This window comes from Pteronotus mesoamericanus, unplaced genomic scaffold (assembly GCF_021234165.1).
Source record: "Pteronotus mesoamericanus isolate MK-2021 breed Mesoamerican mustached bat unplaced genomic scaffold, CSHL_Meso_final contig_702, whole genome shotgun sequence".
In the NCBI taxonomy this organism is placed as follows: Eukaryota; Metazoa; Chordata; class Mammalia; order Chiroptera; family Mormoopidae; genus Pteronotus; species Pteronotus mesoamericanus.
Genome location: NW_026555239.1, coordinates 2146864 through 2168334, shown reverse-complemented (window position 1 = coordinate 2168334; position 21471 = coordinate 2146864). Strand labels below are relative to the sequence as shown.

General features: G+C 35.9%; 1 protein-coding gene across 1 annotated transcript in view; it reads left to right on the top strand.

Annotated features, from left to right (window-relative positions):
* The window catches only part of ST13 (ST13 Hsp70 interacting protein), a 34516-nt gene extending 14868 nt beyond the window's left edge, over positions 1 to 19648 (top strand). The window contains exons 5-12 of the mRNA XM_054582425.1: positions 76 to 142; positions 5631 to 5715; positions 5851 to 5961; positions 9090 to 9192; positions 10273 to 10389; positions 14260 to 14308; positions 16601 to 16713; positions 17437 to 19648. Of these exons, the coding sequence (XP_054438400.1) occupies positions 76 to 142; positions 5631 to 5715; positions 5851 to 5961; positions 9090 to 9192; positions 10273 to 10389; positions 14260 to 14308; positions 16601 to 16713; positions 17437 to 17565 (774 nt within the window). The 3' untranslated portion in view covers positions 17566 to 19648. The remainder of the gene's footprint in view (positions 1 to 75; positions 143 to 5630; positions 5716 to 5850; positions 5962 to 9089; positions 9193 to 10272; positions 10390 to 14259; positions 14309 to 16600; positions 16714 to 17436) is intronic.
* The last annotated feature ends 1823 nt before the right edge of the window (positions 19649 to 21471 follow it).

The window sequence follows — 21471 nt, the reverse complement described above, 5'->3', positions numbered from 1 at the left end:
CTAGAAAGTCCAAATTGCTTTCTTCTTCTGCTTGCTCTCTCTACAACTCTAAACCTTCCTTCATGTTTCCCCTAGATAACCGAGGAGATGATGGATCAGGCCAATGATAAAAAAGTGGCTGCCATTGATGCCCTAAATGATGGTGAGTGATTTTTACTCTTTGCTACATTTCTGTGAGATTCTGGATATTCTCTTCTTTGCTGCCACCAGGTAACTGTGAAAATAGTGGGAAGGAAGAAGGGAGCTTAAGTTTATTGAATGTTTTATACTAGGAAGCAAGTATCCTATTTTCCACCCAACCCTTCCTCATTTAAGAGGCGGAAGTCACTCAGGTATCAATTACCTTACCTTGGGACATAGACATATGTCAACATGACTCTACTGTCCTTGAATCTTTCTCCACTGGGAAGAGTCTTTTAAAAGGTGGAAAGTGAGAGTGGAATGAGGAAAAGTGCCAAAGCAGGGCGGGGGCTAAACGGGGGCAGAAAGAGACTTGACTTTGGTGGATGGGCACACAATCCATTATTCATGTGTGTTGTCAGGTTGTACAGTTGAAACTTGTATGTCACCCCAATAAACTCGAATGAATGAATTTGTGTGTGTCATTGATTCAGTTGGGGGACATTATTGTTTACCTTTGAAAAAAATCCTCTTGTTCTGATCAACTCTTAATATTCCAGTAAGCCTCTTTTTTTCAGGAGAATAAAAATACATAGAGCCCTGGCTGGTGTGGCTCTATTGGCTGGAGCTGAGTTTGTGGGTTCAGTCCTCAGTTGGAGCATGTATGGGAGGCAGCCAATTGATGTTTCTCCCCCCACCCCCAAAATCAATAAACATTTTTTAATTTAAAAAAAAAGTAAAAATCACATAAAACTTGCTATGTCTTTTACCAAAGGGGATGTAAATTGAATCTTTGGGTCTGAATACATCCTTGGGGGCATGTATGAACTATAAAAGGTAAGGGTACAATGCAAAAAAAAAAAAAAAAAGGTAAAAGGCTTTGAAGAAAAATGTTAGAACAGTGGCCCTCAACTTTTTATGTAATAAAACCCTTGAGAAATGATGTGCATAGTCATAACACTTATGTTCTTGTTTGCATGTTAGGTCCTACTCTTGAAAAAATGCTATCAGGGGAAAGTGCTGATAGTATTGTTAAAATTTATAAGAAAAAAACTACGCAAACGCCATCATAGCAGTGTGGTAGTGTGTTGCTATACCATCATTGAGTAGATGCTGATGTGCATTTGTTGTTTTTTAAATTTTTATTTATTTTATCCTTACCTGAGAACCTCTCCTACATACCTCAACTGGGGACCAAACCCACAACCCAGGCATGTGCTGTGACTAGGAATCGAACCCATGACCTTTTGGTTTACAGGACAATGCTCCAACCACTGCGCTGCACTGGCCAGGGGGCTGGTGTGCATTTGGATATCATCCATACACTCAGAAGATGACTAGTTTTATTTTCAAAAGAGTTCACTATTGATTGCTGTTTCAAGGTGGCAAAAGTAGGTTTACAAGATAAATGTTTATTATTAATAAACAAGATATGTTTATTATTTTCCATGTGAACAAGTGTAAACCTACTTTTGCCAAATCTTGTATTTTTTTTGCTAATCACACCATCATCTTAGTTTAGGTTCTTATCATATGTTTATGCTATTGGAATTGCCTTAATAGTTGGCCTACCTGAAATGTCTGTTTTCATAATGTTTGCAGTTTGCTTTATTGAGATGATTCTTATTTAGAATTGTTTTTTGTTAAACACACTCCCTTACTTAAAACCTGTGACTAATTTTTTGCATATATTCTGAAGATCTTCATCATCACATTAGATCTGGTAGAGTCAGACCCCCATGTTTACCTTCTCAGACTTGGTCTCTTCTTTTTGAATATTTAAACCTTTTTGTTCCAGCCAGACCTTACTGTCCTACAGTTTTGTTTTGTTTTTTTAATTTATGCTCTTCTTTTTTATAAAGTTCTTCACTTGTTTTAACTTTTCTTTCTTCTTTCGTTTTTTAATCCTCACCCGAGGATTCTTGATTTGAGAGAGAAACAGCTATCAGTTGCCTCCTGTACATGCCTGCGCTGGAGATTGAACCCACACCCTTTTGGTGTACGGAATGGCATACAGTCATGTGAGCCACCCAGCCAGGGCTGTTTTAACTTTAATTCATACCCATCGATGGATCCCGGCCACTCCTCTTCCTGGCCATTCCTTTTCCACAATGTAAATTTTTAAAAATTTTCTTTTCACGTAAGGTTTCTATTCAACATTTATTTTGTGCTCTTTATTGTGCAGTTTTACTATATTTTAATGTGTATTTCATTTGAAACCTCATACTGCTCCCATTTTACAGATTAATGAATAACCCGAGGGCTAGAGAAGTTTTGACTTCACCAGAATCTTAGTGTATAATAATAATAACTAATTTATTACTTATGTCAGTTAGGTCTACTGTCTGTATTTTTAAAAACTCATTTTCTTATTGACTTAGCAATAATTAACAAAATGGAAATAAAAGTTACTGCTACCTAAAGTCATGTTCTTGTTTTTCCGTGTTTCTCACCAAGTTATATTCATGTGAATATTTAACCTATTTTAATTTTAGAATATATATAAAATTTTATATTATATTCTAAAGGAATAGAACACTAGTATTCCAAGTCAGAGATTGTAGGTTCAGGTCTTCCCCACCTTGGATTTGGAGGGGCAAGAATGTAGTTAAACACTAGACTCACGGAACCCCAGTGCTTGGGTTTAAATCCTAGCTTTGGCACTTAATAGCTATATAAACTTAGAGAAGTTACTCATTACCTGTTTCTGTTTTCTCATTTGTAAAATAAGGATAAGAGTATCTACTTAAAAATTATGAGGAGTAAATGAAAAATTATGAGGAGTAAATGAGTAAATGTGTGTAATATGCTTATGGTACCACGTAAGTATTCTTACTAAGTATGACCTTGGTGCTTCTAGCTGTTTTAGTAAAATTTTATTACGATTTTTCATTTTAATGTGTTTATTCAAAAAATATCTATTGAAGGTTTACTATGCTCCAAACAGTATTTTAAATGCTGGATATACAGTGAGAAGTAAAACAGACCCAAGTTATTTACTTCATGGACCTCACATATTACTGGGGAACAAAAAATAACATTTACTATACAATGTCAGGTGATTATAAGTACAGAGAAGAAAATTAGAGCTGAATAGAGATAGTCAGTGATGAAAGCTGTGTTATTTACATAGAGTGGTTTGGCATATTAAAGAGAGGAAGCCACGTGAAGAAGGACTTTTGAGGCAGAAGAGCAAGCACAGAGGCTAACTGGGTGGGAGAGCATGTGGAATGATAACACACGCAAGGAGTAGCAGAAAGGCCCCTGTAGTTGGAGTGTAGTAAGTGAAGGGGTAAGAGCATAGAGTTAAGGACAGAGAAGTGCCTGAGAGTGTGAAATGGGTGGTGGGAAAGTGGTGTGGGGGTAGATAGGTCACTAAAGACCTTTGTAGACCACACTAAGGACATAGGATTTTATCCTTAAGGATGATGGGAAGCAATTAAGGGTTTTTTGACCAGCGGAGTTTTATGGTGACATGAATTTGTTTTTTGTCTCTTTTCTTCTTTTTTATTTTTTTGTTGTTTTTTATTTTGTTGTTTTGGATTTCCTTTTGAAAAAAAGATGATTCTTGCTACTTCATATAGATCACAGTGGATGGCCAAATAAGGGCATATTACTTTGTTAGAGAAAGAGAAGCTAAAACATAAGTTGATGTGCCAGAAATACATTAGGAATATAACCTGTGAAGGGAAATGGGAGAGCAGAGTGAGCCAGACGAGTCTGGAAAGGCAGCGAGATGATCATGGAGGTCTTACCCTTGTGTAGGAGATGGAAGGAAGGTTGTGTAGGAAAAGTCTTCAGCTATGGATGTGTTTCTTAAAAAGTCTTGGGAAGCCAAAGTTGGACATTAAAGGAGTTACACGTCTCACAGGAAGACGTATAAAATATACGAAATAAAGGACAAGGAAGAGACCTGCCTTGGTATTCTTAACTGTATTCAGTCATTAGCTAGGAGTAGCTTATGAAGTGACAGAAGATGGGGTTTTCCATCAGTTACACTTCCTACAACAGATTTAAGGTGCATTTTCCTGACCTCACAGAGGGAAAGCAAGAAATCGAGACTTATTTTTGTAGGTCTGGTGGCAAATGACAGTGCCTTGGATTAGGGTGAACTTTCCAAAATCCTCTCTTGTTTCTAGTGCGCTTAGCGTCTTGTCTTTTTCACAGCACTCCTAGGTAAAAATATTTCCATAAGAGTTTCGTTTATAATACAGCTTCAGTATTTATGTCCTAACACTTAGTGATTGCTTGAAAGTAATTTATACAAATGATTTTCTAGTAAGTTGAACATACAGGTTGAGCACTGAACAGCTTCTCATATCTTGGAATCAGGTTGGACACTGCCACGCTCGTCTCCCATTCCACATCTGTTTTTCTTTAGTTCTCCTTATAGCAACTATGCAAAAGCAATTTTTCAAAGATACCAAAAGGAATGTAGTGTTGAAACTGAAACTTGTGGAGCCAGTAGTGTGCTAACAAGCTGTCCTGTGGCCCATTGATGCACTGAGGAAACCTTGGGATTAGGGTGGTAAGTGGGGAGTCTTGAGGTTCTGTATACATTTTGGAAGTAGAGATAAGAGGATTTAGGTTTTAGATTGGGGAGTCAAAAATGACTCTTAAGATTTTGGGGTTGAGGTAGATCAAGTACAGGTGTACCTCAGAGATAATTGCGTTTTGGATTCCGGACCTCTGCAGTGAAGCAATTATCACGGTAAAGTGAGTTGTAATCTTTTACTAATGGAGGGTCTTGCCCTCAATTTGTTTAAAAAAATGCAATATCTGTGTAGCACAGTAAAATGAGAAGTGCCTGTAGTTGCCAAGCTATTACCTCTTGTTTTTGTAGAAAATTAATGGAACATAGCCTTGACCATTCATTTATGTATTATCTGTGACTGCTTTCCCACTACAAGAACAGGATTGAATAACTATGATTATTAGGGTCTGCAAAGCCTAAAATAATTGTTCTGTGGCCCTGCACAAGGAAATTTGCCCGCCCCTTAAACTAGACTTGAATGGAAGAGCGATTTATTTAATTGGGGATTTATGGGTAAGGGGTAGTGACTGGATTTGGAGATGGGATAAGAATTAAGAGTTCAGTTTTGAAACTGGTAGATTATAGTTGTTTATTAGCTGTCCCAGGATTTTTTCATAAGCCCTATGAATTAAGGAATACGTCTTTCGTTAAATTTAATTTTATCCTTTTAATTGGATAAAAGAAAATTAAATTAATGGAATAAAATTGATTCCTTAAATTTGATCCATTTACTTTTTCTCAATTAAAATTAATACGAGTCTGAAGAGTACGGTATTTTCTGTCTTGAGTGCTTTACAGTATAGGCTTGATAAAGGTTTACTTTGAAGAGCTAGTTTTGTATATTAATTTAGAGACTAGTCTTTTTTTTTCCTGGTCTGAATAAAGAATATGAAAGACTAATTGGACAAGAGATCGACAATTTTTCTTAATATTTTTATCCTCTGGCTATTTCTCAGTAACTTTTATTTCACTTTAGGTGAACTACAGAAAGCCATTGATTTGTTCACAGATGCCATCAAACTGAATCCTCGCTTGGCCATTCTGTATGCCAAAAGAGCCAGGTGAGAACTCTAAGCAAAATAGCATCCCCTAGTGAATAATTTCTGATCATTTATTTAATAGACTTGCTTCTGTAGCAGTCCCAAAGATATTACTGTTTTAAATGAATATTTTTTAATATCACACTTATTTTTTAGTGTCTTCATCAAATTACAGAAGCCAAATGCTGCCATCCGAGATTGTGATAGAGCTATTGAAATAAACCCTGATTCAGCTCAGCCTTATAAATGGCGAGGGAAAGCACACAGGTAAGTAATAGAATTTATTTATTTTCAGAACTCTTTATTTAAATCTGCTGTTTTTTTAATACGTTTTCTAAAGTAACCCAAAATTGCCTAAGGATTTAATTTTAAAGTAATAATTATGAGGGGCACCCAGAAAAAACAAGAATTATCTTCTGGAGGGCAGGCCCCTTGGTAGAACAGGCTTCCCCCTGCTAGGTGAGTGTTCTAGGAACCTATCCATGTCAGTGTACCAGCTGGCGTTGTTGTGAGAGGCTGTTCCCCTTCAGTGAATTGTGTTTGCCCGTTTCATGATGGATGATTTATTAATGTACCTGCCTACAACATGTTGATTATTAAGCAGTTTTTGACCAAGAACAATATGACCCCTGTGCCCCACCCTCCCTATTTACCTGATCTCGCCCTGAGTGACCTTTTTCTTTGTTTTCCTGAATATAAAAAGTCCTCAAAGGGAAACACTTTGCCAATGTGGAAGAGGTAAAACAAAAATGGCAGAAACACTAAAAGGCATCAAAGTCGACGACTTTAAAAATTGTTCTGAGCAGTGGAAAAAAGTCTCTATAGGTATGTTGCATCAAATGGAGAGTACGTTGAAGGTGGTTGAAGTTTAAACACATGAGAATAAACACAATTTTTTATAAATTTCATTTTTGCGGGGGGGATTCCCCCTTGTATACGTATCCAATATGAAGAATTGAGAAAATATCATAAGAAACAAATAAAATCAAAGTTCTTCACTCCTTTCATTCAAAGAAAACCACTGTTAACAGGTTTTGACCACATAGAGCCAAATTTAAGGTAAGGATTTTTTTTAAAATTATCTAAATTATCTTCAAGAAAAGAGAGTGGCCTTTGTTAACCAAACTCAAAAACAAGCAGGACTTTGTCTAAAAATAAATGACAAAGATTTATTCAAGTGTTTTAGGGGGTTTGCAAAGCAGAAAATACAAAAGCAATACCCAAAGCTGAGGGTTCCCAAAATAAAAAGTACATTCTTGAGAAGAATCAGTTCCGCATTCATAGCCCCCAGATTGGTCCAAGATGGTAATCATCAGATGTCCTGTTGTCCACAAAATGAAACATTTCTTCTTGAGGTCATTCTGAAGGTTTGACATATGTCCAGGGATTGTTGTACAGTGTATTGGTGTACATCCAGTTATTGACGCAAGACTGGAAAGTTTGAAAGTTTTAAGTTCCTGGAGTCAAAAATAATCATTTCTTTATGCCTCAGCCTATTGGAAGCTTGACCACAGTGACTGTTTTCTTCACTCTATTTTTCAGCTTGTTGCAGGGTCCTTAAAAATGTTCTCTTATTATCAGACTATTTCTTTGCAACTTACATTAACAACCAATAAATTACAGAAGGCATTCTCTAGCCTCCTACTACTTCAGTCAATGCTAAGTCACCTGAAAAATCAGAAAAGGGGGCAAATAAAAAGTGAATTTAACCCAGATTGTAATCATTCCTGGCAGCAAAACAATGTTGTACAGAAATAGGTATTTTTTGGATTGGGGATAAAGTGTTCGATGATACTGACATCTTACGTGGAATGAAAAAGTGCTATACTTTAAGTGTAGGTAGAGATTAAAATGGATATGCTTGAGACAGCTGTACTAAGGTTGATTCAAAAAGTAGCTCTAGTGGTTATTAAGACACATGTCAAAGATACAGATAAAGGATTGGAAGAAAATTTATTAATGTCCCATCGGTACAGAAAAGCTCATGTATTACTGTTGATCCTCTTGAGACCCTGGTAGTATATGGGCACTTCCTTGCCTTCTGGTAGAACATACAGTGAGTTCATCTTGTACTTTGTTTGTCCCAGATTTGTAATAAATCATTTCTCTAAGAAACCATAGTTTATTTTAGTAGGGGTTATATTTATAGTGACAAAAGTTTGACCATTACATGTGCTTATTGCTTCCGGGATATCCTTCTGTCATTTCAATGGACAGAGTTAGGAAAAAAACATTTTTAAATAATGATTTTTAAGGAAAAAAATTACCAATTTCTGATGTCATACTTATTTTTAGTTGACGTTCAGCATTAAATACATTTTGTATTTTTGAAACTATTAACCTGGGGTCAAAATTTTCATCCTTAATATATTTACCTACTTGTGTTATCCTACCATATACATAAAATTGTTCTGAAGTCATACCTTAGAGATAATGTGATCTCTAGGTAAAGTTTAAAGGGTTGTTTTTTTTTTGCTGTAGTTCTTATTTATCCCACTAAAGATAAACTGTGGGATATACTCTCCCACTGTGATTTATGTTGTGAATGTGATTAGCTCCTTTTCTGTTTTTAATTGGGTTTAGGGTTTGCTTTATTTCTGTCCTTTCCAGTTCAATTTTCATCCTTAAGTATGTAAAGCATTTTCATGTTTTTTAAAGAGTCAAAACTGAGTTTGAGTTCACAGGTATAACCAAAGAAGTCTGATTTCCATTGCAATCCCCACCAACCTTTAGTTTCTGATTTATCATTTCCATACTTTTTAAGTAAAACGTGCACATGTGTATTGTTTTCTTAATATAGAAGGGTAGATAGCATGTTAAACATATATCATGTTAATTGTTTTTTTGATGAATTGAAAGTGGTGGTTCTACATATTTTTTAACCGTTTAAACATTTTTTTAGTAGAAAGAGCAGGTTTAAGGTTAATCATAAAGGAAATTTAAACTCTTTCAAATTTTTATAAGGTAGAACACAGTAATTAAATTGATTCATGAGCCCTGGCTGGTATAGCTCAGTGGATTGAACACTGGCCTGCAAACCAAAAGGTAGCTGGTTTGATTCCCATTCAGGGCACATGCCTGGGTTGTGGGCGAAGTCCCCAGTTAGGGGGTGTGCGAGAAGCAACCACACATTGATGTTTCTCTCCCTCTCTTTCTCCCTCCCTTCCCCTCTCTATAAAAAACAAATAAAATCTTAAAAAACAATAGGTGGATTTTATGGTATGTGAAATGTGTATTAATAAAGTTTTTTAAAAAATGGTTCATGAAAATTTATAGTTTAATATTTAACAAATCTTTTCTGTAACAATACTTTTTTATATTAACAAAGAAGGACACCATGCTATGTAAATGAATATGTATAAAAGACTCCTAAAATGAGTTTAAATCTGTTTCAGACTTCTGGGCCATTGGGAAGAAGCAGCCCATGATCTTGCCCTTGCATGTAAATTGGATTATGACGAAGATGCTAGTGCAATGCTGAAAGAAGTTCAACCAAGGGTATGTTAAAGTAGAGAAAGGGAAAAGTCGTTACTGTAATGCTCCATGGTTTTAGTACTTACCAGCAAAACAGATGGAAAGAAACATTTGGAAGTTATCATCTATAACTTCCCTCTATAATCACTGAAGTTTGTGTTCAACTCAGGAAATATTAAGTTTTCATGCTTTCATTTTTCATGCTGTGTTACAGCAAGCTCTATTACTTAATTTGCAAGCCTAAAATAGAATTATAACCGAAAAGAAATGAAGTCAGGACAAAAAAAAAAATCTGTAAAATGTGAGCCAAGATTGAGTTTATTCTGTCCTTATTTACCATAGCTATATATAGCCACAGTACCAAACATGAGGACTGTGTGGTAGTTAACAAGTTTCACTCTTTCAAAAATAATGATTGTGAATCCAAAAGCTAGAATATTCTGTCTTAAGATAATTTCTGTCTAAAATTGTCAGTTAAATTAATATTAATGCATTTACATGGTAAATTTTCAGTTTTGTTTTTCCTTCTCATAACAGGGCCAGCTCAGTAAGGTTATTGTGTGAGATATTCTAGAACATGAGGGTCTTAAAAAATCATAAATAAGCTAATGTAATGACTGAGTGTGAATCCTATTTACTTTATTCTCTGAGTAAATAGTAGATTCCACCTATTTGTCACCTGTTCTTCTCTCTCAATCCTTACATCATTTCTATAGACTTAGATGTTTCTCCTCCCAAATCCCTCATTTTATGGATGAGGAAAAGTTAAGTATAGTTAGACTGGCAAATAACTGGCACATGTGTTCCCAGTTTCTGCCTTCCTATGGCAGGTATCGGATAAGAATTGTGCACTTTGAAACTTAATTTTTTTCCGTACCCCAGTTAACTGAGATTTATAACTTAAAATCCTAGCCTCATTCCTCTGTTTCACAGTGGACTTGTTAAAGCTTGAGTTGCATCAAGTATTTTTCCTATCAAATCTGTTGTTGTTCAGAACTATGTCTTAAACACTCCTCCACAAGAAAAATAATTCTTTAACAAAACTAGATATGTGTTGGCTTTATTTAACTTTTAGAATATTTTTCTGTGGCTTTTTTCCCCTAGGCCCAGAAAATTGCAGAACATCGGAGAAAGTATGAGCGGAAACGTGAAGAGCGAGAGATCAAAGAAAGAATGGAAAGGGTTAAGAAGGCTCGGGAAGAACATGAGAGAGCCCAGAGGGTAAAGTTTCTATAGTTAAACCATTAAAGGGGAAAAATACAGCAGACTAGAGCTTTAGGATGTTATTTCTAATTCTTGGTTCTTTTCTTAATGCTGCCTGAAGTTTTGTAGGATAATGATGAAGGGAGCTTGCTTTCCCTTTATTGTTTTAATATCTGGAGATGCTTTTAGTGTTTAAAATTTTTTTTTTTTTTAAGATTTTAGTTATTTTGGGAGGGGAAGGGAAGGAGAAAGAGAGGGGGAGGAACATCGATGTGTGAGAGAAGCCCCTTGTGCATGCCCCAGCCTGGGGCCGAACCAGCAACCCGGGCATGTGCACTGATGGGGAATCAAACTGGGATGGTGCCCAAACAAGCCATGCTGGTCAGGGCTAGTCTTTAAATTCTTGTTCTTCTTGTTCTTTTTTTTTTTTTTTTAAGTATATTTTATTATGCTATTACAGTTTCCCCAATTTTTTCCCCCTTTGCCCCCCATGCCTGGTTCCCCGCTTCCCTGCTGCAGTACCCCCCCCCACTCCCCCCGCAATAGTTCATGTCCATGAGTTGCGCATGTAAGTTCTTTGGCTTCTCTGATGCCTGTACTGTTCTTAACACCCCTGTCTTTTCTGTGCCTACCCAATTATGCTTCTAAACCCTTTTCCCCCTTCTCCATCCCAGCTGATAACCCTCCAAATGATCTCCATATCTATAATTCTTTTCCTGTTATAATTGTTTGCTTTGTTTTTGTTTCTTAGTTTCAGTTCATAGTTGTGAGTTGTAATTTTAATGTTCATAGTTTTGATCTCTTTCTTAAATAAGTCCCTTTAACATTTTATATCATAAAGTCTTGGTGGTGATGAACTCCTTTAGCTTTATCTTTTCTGGGAAGCACTTTATCTGCCCTTTGACTCTAAATGATAGCTTTGCTGAGTAGAGTAATCTTGGTTGTAGGTCCTTGCTTTTTCATCACTTTGTATAGTTCTTGCCAGTCCCTTCTTGTCTGCAAAGTTTGAGAAATCAGCTGATAGTCTTATAGGAACTCCTTTTGTAGGTAACTCTCTGCTGTTCTCTTGTTGTTTTTAAGATTCTCTGTCTTTAACCTCTGGCATTTTAATTATGATGTGTCTTGGTGTGGACCTCTTTGGATCCAACGTGTTTGGGACTCTGTGCTTCCTGGACTTAATGTCTATTTCTTTTGCTAAATGAGGGAAATTTTCTTCCATTATTTTTTCAAATAAGTTTTCAGTTTCTTCTCTTCCTCTCCTTCTGGCACTCCTATTATTCGGATGTTGGCCTTTGTGCAGATGTCCCAGAGTCATCTTAAGCACTCCTTGTTTTTTTATTCTTTCTTAAAATTTTTTTATTCTATTTTTTTAAAAAAATTTTTTTACTCAAATACATTTGTCTCCATTTTCCTGCCACCACTTTCCCATGCCACCCTCCCACCTCCTACCCTCAATCCTTCCCCACTTTGGCTTTGTCTATGGGTTCTTTATAAATGTTTCTTGATTCGATCCTTCCCCTTCTTTTTCTCATTACCTCCCTCCCTCCCTCTTGTTACTGTAGGTAGGTTTTTTCTTCTAGTGTTGCTGGTTACATTTTTCTTGCTTGTATGTTTCATTTTTTTTTTAATTCTTAGTTTTTTATTTTGGTTAAATGTTTATTTCTCCCTTATATTCCAAATTGTTGATTTGAACCCTGGCTTCCTTCCCGTCACTGTTGGTTTCTGTGGACTTTTCTTTATTTCCCTTAATAGAGCCTTCATTTCTGCCCATATGCTTCTGCCATATTCAGTGAGATCTTTGAGCATTCTGACCACCAGTATCTTGAACTCTGCATCTAATAGGTTGGCAGTCACTGTTTAGTTCTTCTGGGGCTCTGTTCTGTTCCTTCATCTGCACCAAATTTGTCTTCTGATTTTAGAAGCCTCCTTATGTCTGTGTACTAGATAGATCCACTTTGATTGCATTTTAGCGTGCCTGTTAAGTTGTGGGGCAGAGCCTTAGGTATTCGCGGGGTGGGGGGCAATCATGGCTCTGTGGGGGAGGAGTCAAAGAAGGGACAGTGCTGCTGCTGGCTGACTTTTGGGCACTTGCCTGGGCTTTGCCCCATTTCCAGTCACTTCACCCACTTCCTATATGCGACCGGCACCCCTTCAGCTGCTGTCCTGGTTGTGGTTCCCAGGGTGGATCAGTTTGCAGTATGTTCTAGGCTCTCCTGAAGCTGGCAGTTTCTTTCACCGCCGCCATCCTCACTGAGTTTACTACCAGAAGTTACGGGGCTTTCTTTTTCCTTTTCCTGGCGCTGGAGCCCTGGGCTGTGTGGTCTGGCTTGGGGCTGGGTTCACTTGCTCACAAGGTGTCTCCCTGAATTTTATCCACCACATGTGAATGTGGAGCTGCCTGTTCCCTTAGTTGTTGCTGCCTTGCTGCATCTCCACCCCGACTCTGTCTCACAGTTTCTGCCCCTCCGTACCCATTTGGACGAATAGAGCTTCTTTAAATCCTTGGCTGTTGGACTTATGTACAGTTCTGGGTGACTTTCTGGCAGATCTGGGTGTATTTTGTTTTTAAGTTAGTAGTGTTTCTTATGACTGTGCAGTGAGGCAAGGCATGTCTCCCTACGCCTCCATCTTGACTGTAAACCTAGTCTTTAAAGTCTTAAATGAGTTTATATTTCACCATCTTACAATCATGTATAGGGATTTTTCCCTGTAAAGTAATAAAAACTTGGCAATAATTATGTTTTCTTAAAGATGCTTGCCCTGATGTGCTAAATTTTGTGATTCCTCCATTCCAGTAGTTAAGTCATAGCTATTTAAAATTGGTTCTACCTATTTATTTAGTTACAAGTCTTCTTATATAAAATTTAGGGAAAAAAATTATCCATAATTTATGAACAATACTATTGCTGCTGTTTTTAAGGTTTCTCCTACTTTTTTAATATATTAGCCTTTTGCATTGATACGATTAGTTCACATCTTATTTTTAACATTGTTGAATAAAAGCACATAAAGCTGTACTGTATAACATTACATTCTAATTTTTTGTCATTTCATATTTTTTAGCATCATGCTTGATTTTGGGGATTATGGTTTATAGTCCTCTTTTTTTTTTTTTTTTTTTTTTTTTTTTAGAAAGAGGTGGGAGAAAGGGAGAGAAACATCCTTGTGTGGTTGCTTCTCATGCGCCCCTTACTTGGGGACATGGCCCACAATCCAACCATGTGCCCTGACTGGGAATTGAACCAGTGACCCTGTGGTTTGAAGGTGGGCACTCAGTCCACTGAGCCACACCAGCCAGGGCTATAATCTTCAAAAGTAATTTTTACTTTTATATGTATATCCTTAATGACTTTATAACTGGTTGTGAGAAAAATTTATGTATGTTTGCTTTTACTTTGTGTTGAAGAAAACAGCAAAAACCAGTAAATCTATAGTTGTATTTGTTGTTGAGTTATGTAGGGAGAACATGGAAAAGATGAACCTGGGAAACAAAAATTATGGTAGTTTTAGTAATCTAACCATATGCTTTTATTTTGGAATTTAAAAATAGTAAGAATTTACTTTTTATAAGCATGGACAGACCTATCAGTATTGTAAGTTACTTTTCCGGGGTTCCCCGCCCCCCCAAAGTAGAAGTGAAAAGCACTACTTGGAATTGTCATTGGAAGTGTAATGCTCATTGAGAATTTAATTGGAAATTTGGGGAGGGGGTTATGATGGGATGTATCCATTATTTCCATTTGAAATTTGTCATTGTTGTAAGTCCTATATACTACCTTATTTTACTTTTTTTTTTCTCGTGATTTTTGCATGGATAAGGGTAGAGATGGACAGCAGGACTCTTTTCCTCCCTGATACATAACTTATTTCTTGTTTTTTCTGTTAAAGGAGGAAGAAGCCAGACGACAATCAGGAGCTCAATATGGCTCTTTTCCAGGTATTTTTAAAGAAAAAGTGAACCTACTAATATTGTAAATAACTGGAGAATAATCTGATTTAGAGGCTCTGATATGTTTATTATATTTAATACCATTAGTCCCTGGGACACTGAAGAATCTTTAGAATGTTAGCTTCTAGAAATAGAGTATATTATTTTCTTCACACTTTGAGAAACATACTTTTTAAAAAGAGCTGACATTTATTGAGGCCCAAACACTAGCTTTGTTTAAAGACTATAATAATTGATTATGATGGATTCCAAGTATTTGTAAATAGCTATAATGGAATTTTTTCCATTGCTATTCATGAGATAATAGGTAAGAGCACTGTGTATAATTAATTATTAAGCACAAAAAATGTTTTAAGTCCAGTGTAAAAATAATACACACTTTTCCCTTATAAATGTCAAGTGATGAGAAATTATTAGTGAAGCAAAGCCTTGCATGATACCATAGTCTTATATAATACAAGTAGAAGAGCAGGCTAAAAGGCACTCAGACAATGAGTGAATGCTTCCTGAATGAGGCCGTATGAAATTTATATAAAAATCAGGAAGATTTTTTAAAGTTCATAATTCTAATGGGTTTCAGCTGTTTAATAGTAACCAGCTTTCTCTTAAGAAGTGTTTTATAGCTGCACACCACTTAGGGTTATATGCCTCTGGACCAAAAAGGTGGCCTCTACTCTGAAAGGTCATGTGCAAGCAACTTTAAAAAAGAAAAAATGAACATACATTGGGGATGACTTGAAGTTTGAAGAAAAGGCAAGGAAATTTTAGCTCATAGCTTTCTTTCTGTTTACAATACAATTTTATGTCCAGTACCTTTGTTTTAGAAAATGACCGCTAATGTAGACTAGGTCCAGCGATAACTTTTTGTTATATAGTTGTTACTACCTAGATTTGACAAGAAGACTGGCTTATTAATATTATATTGAGCTGGTAATTTTTTTCATGGCTAGAAACTAGTTTCTCAGTCAGTAGGAGCAGCAAGAGAAGCTAGAAGTTTGTAGATCCCTTAAATCTCCTTATCTGTGATTGTTAAGTTATTTATGGGTACTTATAAATTACTGAGGCAGGTGCTAATGACTTCATAATCCATGTTTTTGCTTTTTGAAAGCTTTATTCAGCCACTCTTGATTTATAGAATACATTACCTGTATTTTCCTTTAGAATGTCCTTATATTGATATAATTGTTATTTCAAAATACTTTAGTAGTCATAAAGATAGTTTAAAAAAAAATGAGTAGAAAATAATTTGGGCATATTCTAAAAGTAGAATTCAATCCTTTTTGCTAGAGCATTGTTCTAGCAAAGAAGAAACACCAGGCGTGCTTGTTAAAAATGCAGATTTTCAGTTTTACTTTCAGACATTTTGATGCTGTCTTGTGTAGAGATAAAAATCCATAGCTTTTTATAACAAGCATTTAGTGTAGTCCTTGAGGGCATAACTGCTCGAGGGGAATGTAGGTTTTTATGTTTTTTTTGAAAGAACAACTAAACTCTTACAAATTAATTTGAAATCGAAACAAATATTAAAGAAACTTTGTAATTCCAAGGTACTTAGCTTTCTTTTTATTTTAAAGTAAGATTAGCTTTTGTTTTCTTAAGAGTTTTATTGATATGGGAAGAAATTAATCCAGAGGTAACAAAGTCTGATTTACAGCCTATTTTTAAGAGGTAATCTGAAGGTTAACAGTTGTATCATGTTACATCCAGTTAGAATGTTCAGACTACTTTGTGTTAAGTAGCGTCCTCCTTCTTTGTGCATGTCTGTATTTTAATCCGTAGTGTCAGCATAAGAAACATCCAGTCCTGTAGAGAATTTTTGTAGTTTATTCGAGCCAAAACCAGTGACAGTTGCTGGGAAGCAAGCTCTCAAATGCTGCAGATAATGACAGTTTTGCAGTTTCTCTTAAGCACTTTAAATTAGGGAAGGAACATAAAGAACCTGACATGAAGTAGGGAGAAAGCAAGGTGGAGGTTGGATTATAGAATTAAGTGTTTTCTAGAGGGTGGTTACTGTTTATTTTAAGGGTTTGTTATCCTAGATTGACAAAAACAATGGACAGGACTGGCTTAAGGCAAAGATAAACCTTTTACCAAAGAAGTTACATGCCTCAAGCCTAACGACCCACTAAGATCTGCCCAGTTAGGAATTTATGATTGGATCACCCTGTGAAGTTACTTTTATGAAACCCCTTTTTTGCCCACAGTAGAAAATAGTGTGCTATTAGATTACTTGAGAATTTGGTCGGTGTCTGTACAGTTCTTTCATTTATTTTTTTGTAGGTGGCTTTCCTGGGGGAATGCCGGGTAATTTTCCTGGAGGAATGCCTGGAATGGCGGGAATGCCTGGGCTCAATGAAATTCTCAGTGATCCGGAGGTTCTTGCAGCCATGCAGGTAAGATAGAAAAATGGAGCGGAACTTCACATCACTGAGGCATTTCTTTCATAGTTCTGTGTGGAGACAAAGGTTACTCTGTTAGCCAAATTTTATTGATCTGAATTACCAAATAGCTAACTATGTACTTCTGACATTCATTTTCTTTGAGAATGAGTAGTTTAAGGGGGTTTTTTTGTTGTAGTTGTTTTTGCTTTTTTTAATCCTCACCTGAGGCCATGCTTATTGATTTTAGAGAGAGGGGAAGGGAGGGAGCAAGAAAGGGAGAGAAACGTCTATGTAAGAGAGAAAGCATCCCTAGGTAGTTTTTAGTAAGAGCCTCAACTGAAACCTAGGCTTGTGCCCTTACCAGAAATCGCACCTGTGACCTTTCGGTTTACAGGACAAAGCTCCAAACACCTGGGCCACACAGACCAGGAGAGTAGCTTAAGATTTTATAAATTAGCTTACAGGAAATTCTTTGTAATGCTTGGTAATTATATCCAGTTGTTTTTTTTCTTTGAATCAAAATTATATATGATTTTTTTCATTAGTTAAAGTGACATAATTGAGTTTGACTTTGAAGTGCACGTTAATAATATTTATATTTGAAGGACATGTCCAAACCCCAAATAACTTGACAGTGACAAAATTATAGAATTTAAGCTAACAAACTTGTTGACCCATAGAATTTTTAAATACTTTAAAAAAAAACAACAAAAAACAACACACCTTTCTTTGCAGGATCCAGAAGTTATGGTGGCCTTCCAGGATGTGGCTCAGAACCCGGCAAATATGTCAAAATATCAGAGCAATCCAAAGGTTATGAATCTAATCAGTAAATTGTCAGCCAAATTTGGAGGTCAAGCGTAATGCCCTTCTGATAAAGCAAGCCCTTGCTGGAGGAAAAGCAACTTGGATCACCCAATGGATGTCGCAATAATACAAACCAGTGTACCTCTGACATTCTCATGAAGAAAGCTGGGGTGCGTTGAAGAGAATCCCTACCCTCTGCCCCAAATGCATCTGTAACATTTGGCAGTGGTTTGCCATTATAGTATTCTTTCAGATAATGTTTTCCTACTAGGAATTACAAAGCTTAAACACTTTTAAATCTAAAAAGTATTTAAAAACACATTAAAAGGGTGTGTTAAACCCTACATTTTTCTTTACTAATCATTTTGGTCTCTTCCTTTGAATTAATTGGGCAAAAGATACTTCAGTATGGAAGATTTATTGCTCAGTTTGAGTGAAATAAAGATTTATTAGTGGGAGACAAATACAACATTTAAGTAGTTTGAGTTGAATATATGGTTGCTGAGGCATTTTGATTTCTCTTTTTAAATGCATTATTTGTTAAAAAAATGATTTATTTCAATAAAACTACTGGGACCACCAGTATTGCAGTAGGACCTGGGTAGGGACTGGAAGTACTTGGTAGGGCAGCAGCAATCGTACTACATTTTAAATAACATGTACTCTTGTGCAGATGCATTTAAATCTTACACTGTGGTGAAAGGATGATTTTTATAATGCTGCAGTAGAGGTGGATTACTGATCTCTGTTGTCTGATATATAAAATAAATAATAAATGTTTCGTGTTATTTCCACAGAGGAGAAATAAGGAAATACTTTTCTTTTTATACTTCTATGTTTAAAATTATCTCTTCTGGTCAAAAAATACCCAATTCTTTGTAGCTTTGTACTTTCTTTTACATTTCCCTCCTCCTTACTCTTTGTGCTAACAATAGTCCTTTTTCACTGGCATCATCGCTGCTGTCATTCACAGCATAACTGTGCAAGCATATTTAATGCTGGGTTTAATTTAATATGTAATGCATATAACTATGTAGAGTAATACCCATAACAGCTGCAGTTTTCTACTTGGCTAAGAGATTTCATACTTAAATACTAGATTTCTACTTGAGGAAATTTTACCATATCAAAAGATGTTGAAAGGAGTGATTTACTTTGGTGTTTGGTCTTCTACTTAGGAAATACCAGTTGAGTTTGTATTTGGAGAGAGTACAAGGTTCTAATTAATTGAGATATGTAGAGGGGAACCTAAGTTTTTGATCGAGCATGAATTATAAAATTGATGAGATCCATGGTGGTTCTTCACTGTAGTGTTGTTGGTATTACGAAAGACTCATTGTTTTCCTATTCAGTTCTTAAATACTGCAACCATATTTCCATCCCTCCTTCCCTCTTCAGGATGAAGATGATAAATTTTCTGTTGTATATTTAATTCCTATATTAAGTAAATCTAAGTCCCTGTACTGTACCAGGAATTCCTAGGTTTCTACCTAAAAGCAGTTTTAAGGGATGAGGCCCCCTGTACTTGCTTATTTGAAGAATCAGTGCTAAGAGCAGTGAAGTAAATTCCATGGAATACATTTTTGAAATAGCATATATCTGAAGTCTTAATTGATTCAGATTCTAACCCTTTGCTGTACACAAGCGGATAGAAATGCATCTGTTATATAAGTAAGAAAAAGCTGTATGCTAATCAAGCATGCTTTTTAAACCTTTAAAAATACTCAGCATATAAACTAGCATTTGAGCTTGCCAGTGTCTTTTTGTTAATGTGTGTTCTCTTTTCTCAAAATTTCTAATACACGCTGTGAATAACTCAAGACCAGTTGCTTTTGAATTCCTTATTTGATTTGGTTTATTTAACTATACGTTACGTAAGTATGTTTTAACATTGGAAATACTACCATAAATGGGTAGAAGTAAAACTGGTTTTCTGAAAATGTGTTCTGTGCTTTTAGATTTTTAAGTTCCACAAATAAAGAAATGCTTTCATTTTCATAGAAAATATCATTTATAAACAAATGTTCTTGTGCTAATAATGCTGTAAGAAGGAAAAGTGAAGGAGTTTTTTCTGCTTAAAAATATATAGTTACTGGATATTTCTAGCTACATTAAAAATAAACTATGATTTTAAACTGGATATTGACTCCCCCACCCCACTTGTTTTCCCCAGCACGTGTTCTATTTCTTTTGTCTCTAACACTGATCTTAAGTGTTTGGGCATAGGAGGCTTCAGGTTATAAAGTGCAGTTAACAAGGACACCTTCTCCGCCTTCCCCCCCAAAATACATTAGCCTAAGTCAGTGATTTTTAACCTTTTTCTTCTCATAGCACACAAACTAAATACTAAAATTCTACAGCAAAACAAAAAATACATTTCCAATATGCCAGCAAAAAGGGTATAATTTTGATTGATTTACCAAAAAAAATAATAGTAATTACCTACCCTTTTTGTTCCAAAGTAACTTTAAAATATCAGGTGCCTATACTTGTATATAAGGACTTCTGGTACTAAGAATTAACCAATCGAATGCAACCTTATGTGGCCAATAAGATGCAACTCTATTGTATGACCTATATATTTATGGTTCAATGCAGGGCATTCATACTGGACAGCTGTTGCGTTGACTGTTGTCATTTTTTTTTATTTGAAAATCTAAGGGAAAAGAGGTCAGTGCCCCTGAGTAAATAGATACCACATGTTTTAAAAATTCTTGCAGCACATCAGTTGAATATTGCTGGCCTAAGTAAAACAGCTTTAATTTTCCTTTAGGTAAGCAGTCCACAGGTAAGCACTTCTACCATACTCTGGTAGATTCCATTTCTAGGCTCAAGGGTGCTTTCTCTGGAGCATGTCTTTTATCCTGTGGAAACATGAGACGGCTCCAGGGAAGCATGTGCTGAAATACTGAGGTTAATAATACATGGCATTAGCATTTTATTCTCATTCTTTTGGTCAGCTGCTTCTTGGTCTTGACACCAGTATTATAATAGTCCATAGTGGTGTGGTCACATGCCCAACAAAAGAATTACATTACCACAGAAAAGAGAGAGAAAAAGACTTTGGGTAACATCTGACAGTCTGCCACACTGGGAAATACTGGCTTAACGGGTTATAGGGAAAAACAACAAGAGATTTGATCATAGCTGAAATTAACGCACCCAAGCAGGCACATACATCAAGTAAGTAGTACTTTGTGCCAAACCCTTTGTAATCAGTCTTCAAGTATTAACTCAATTTCTGATAATGACCAGAAGTACTCCATTTTATACAGATGAAAAGAACTGAAACACTTAACTGCCCAGGATAACACCCTTGATTATTTGTGGAGCTGGGATTTTCACCAAGCTTAGGGTTTTGAAAGTCTTCCTCTTAAATTATGTGCTCTGCTGCCCCTCTCTGTTTGAGGTTTCTTCTTACAGAATTGTTCATTGCTTCAAGAAATTGAAAACTAAAATGTACTCTTGAAAAGGAGTATCAGAAATAGTGGAGTGTGCTGATGTGCACATCCAATAGGCATTTTTCCTGTTAGGGATGTAACAGTTGAAGTACTTAGTCCACTTGTGGCAGACCCAATAAAAGGAACAAGAAAAAATTCTAAAAATTACGGTGTAATTTTTTAAAGTTCCATCTGTATCAACATTAACCAGTGTAGCATTTAGGGAAGAAAATTTCCTAAAGTAGGCAATAACTAGTTAAAAATAGCTGTAAAACTTTAAAAATGATAAATTTAAAATGAGTAGGGCATGTAGAGTTGGCAAGTTTTTAAATACCTTGGCAATTATTCAGTAACACCTTTAGTGCTGATGTTACCATGCAAATTTCATAATTTTCTATAAAGTATAACAAAATATGTGGATTCTAAGTATTAGGCAGAGCCAGATTAGCAAGGAGGTAAATATTTGCTCTGAAAATCTAGGTATGTGGTATATCAACTAGAATGCCTTTAAAGGTCACTCATC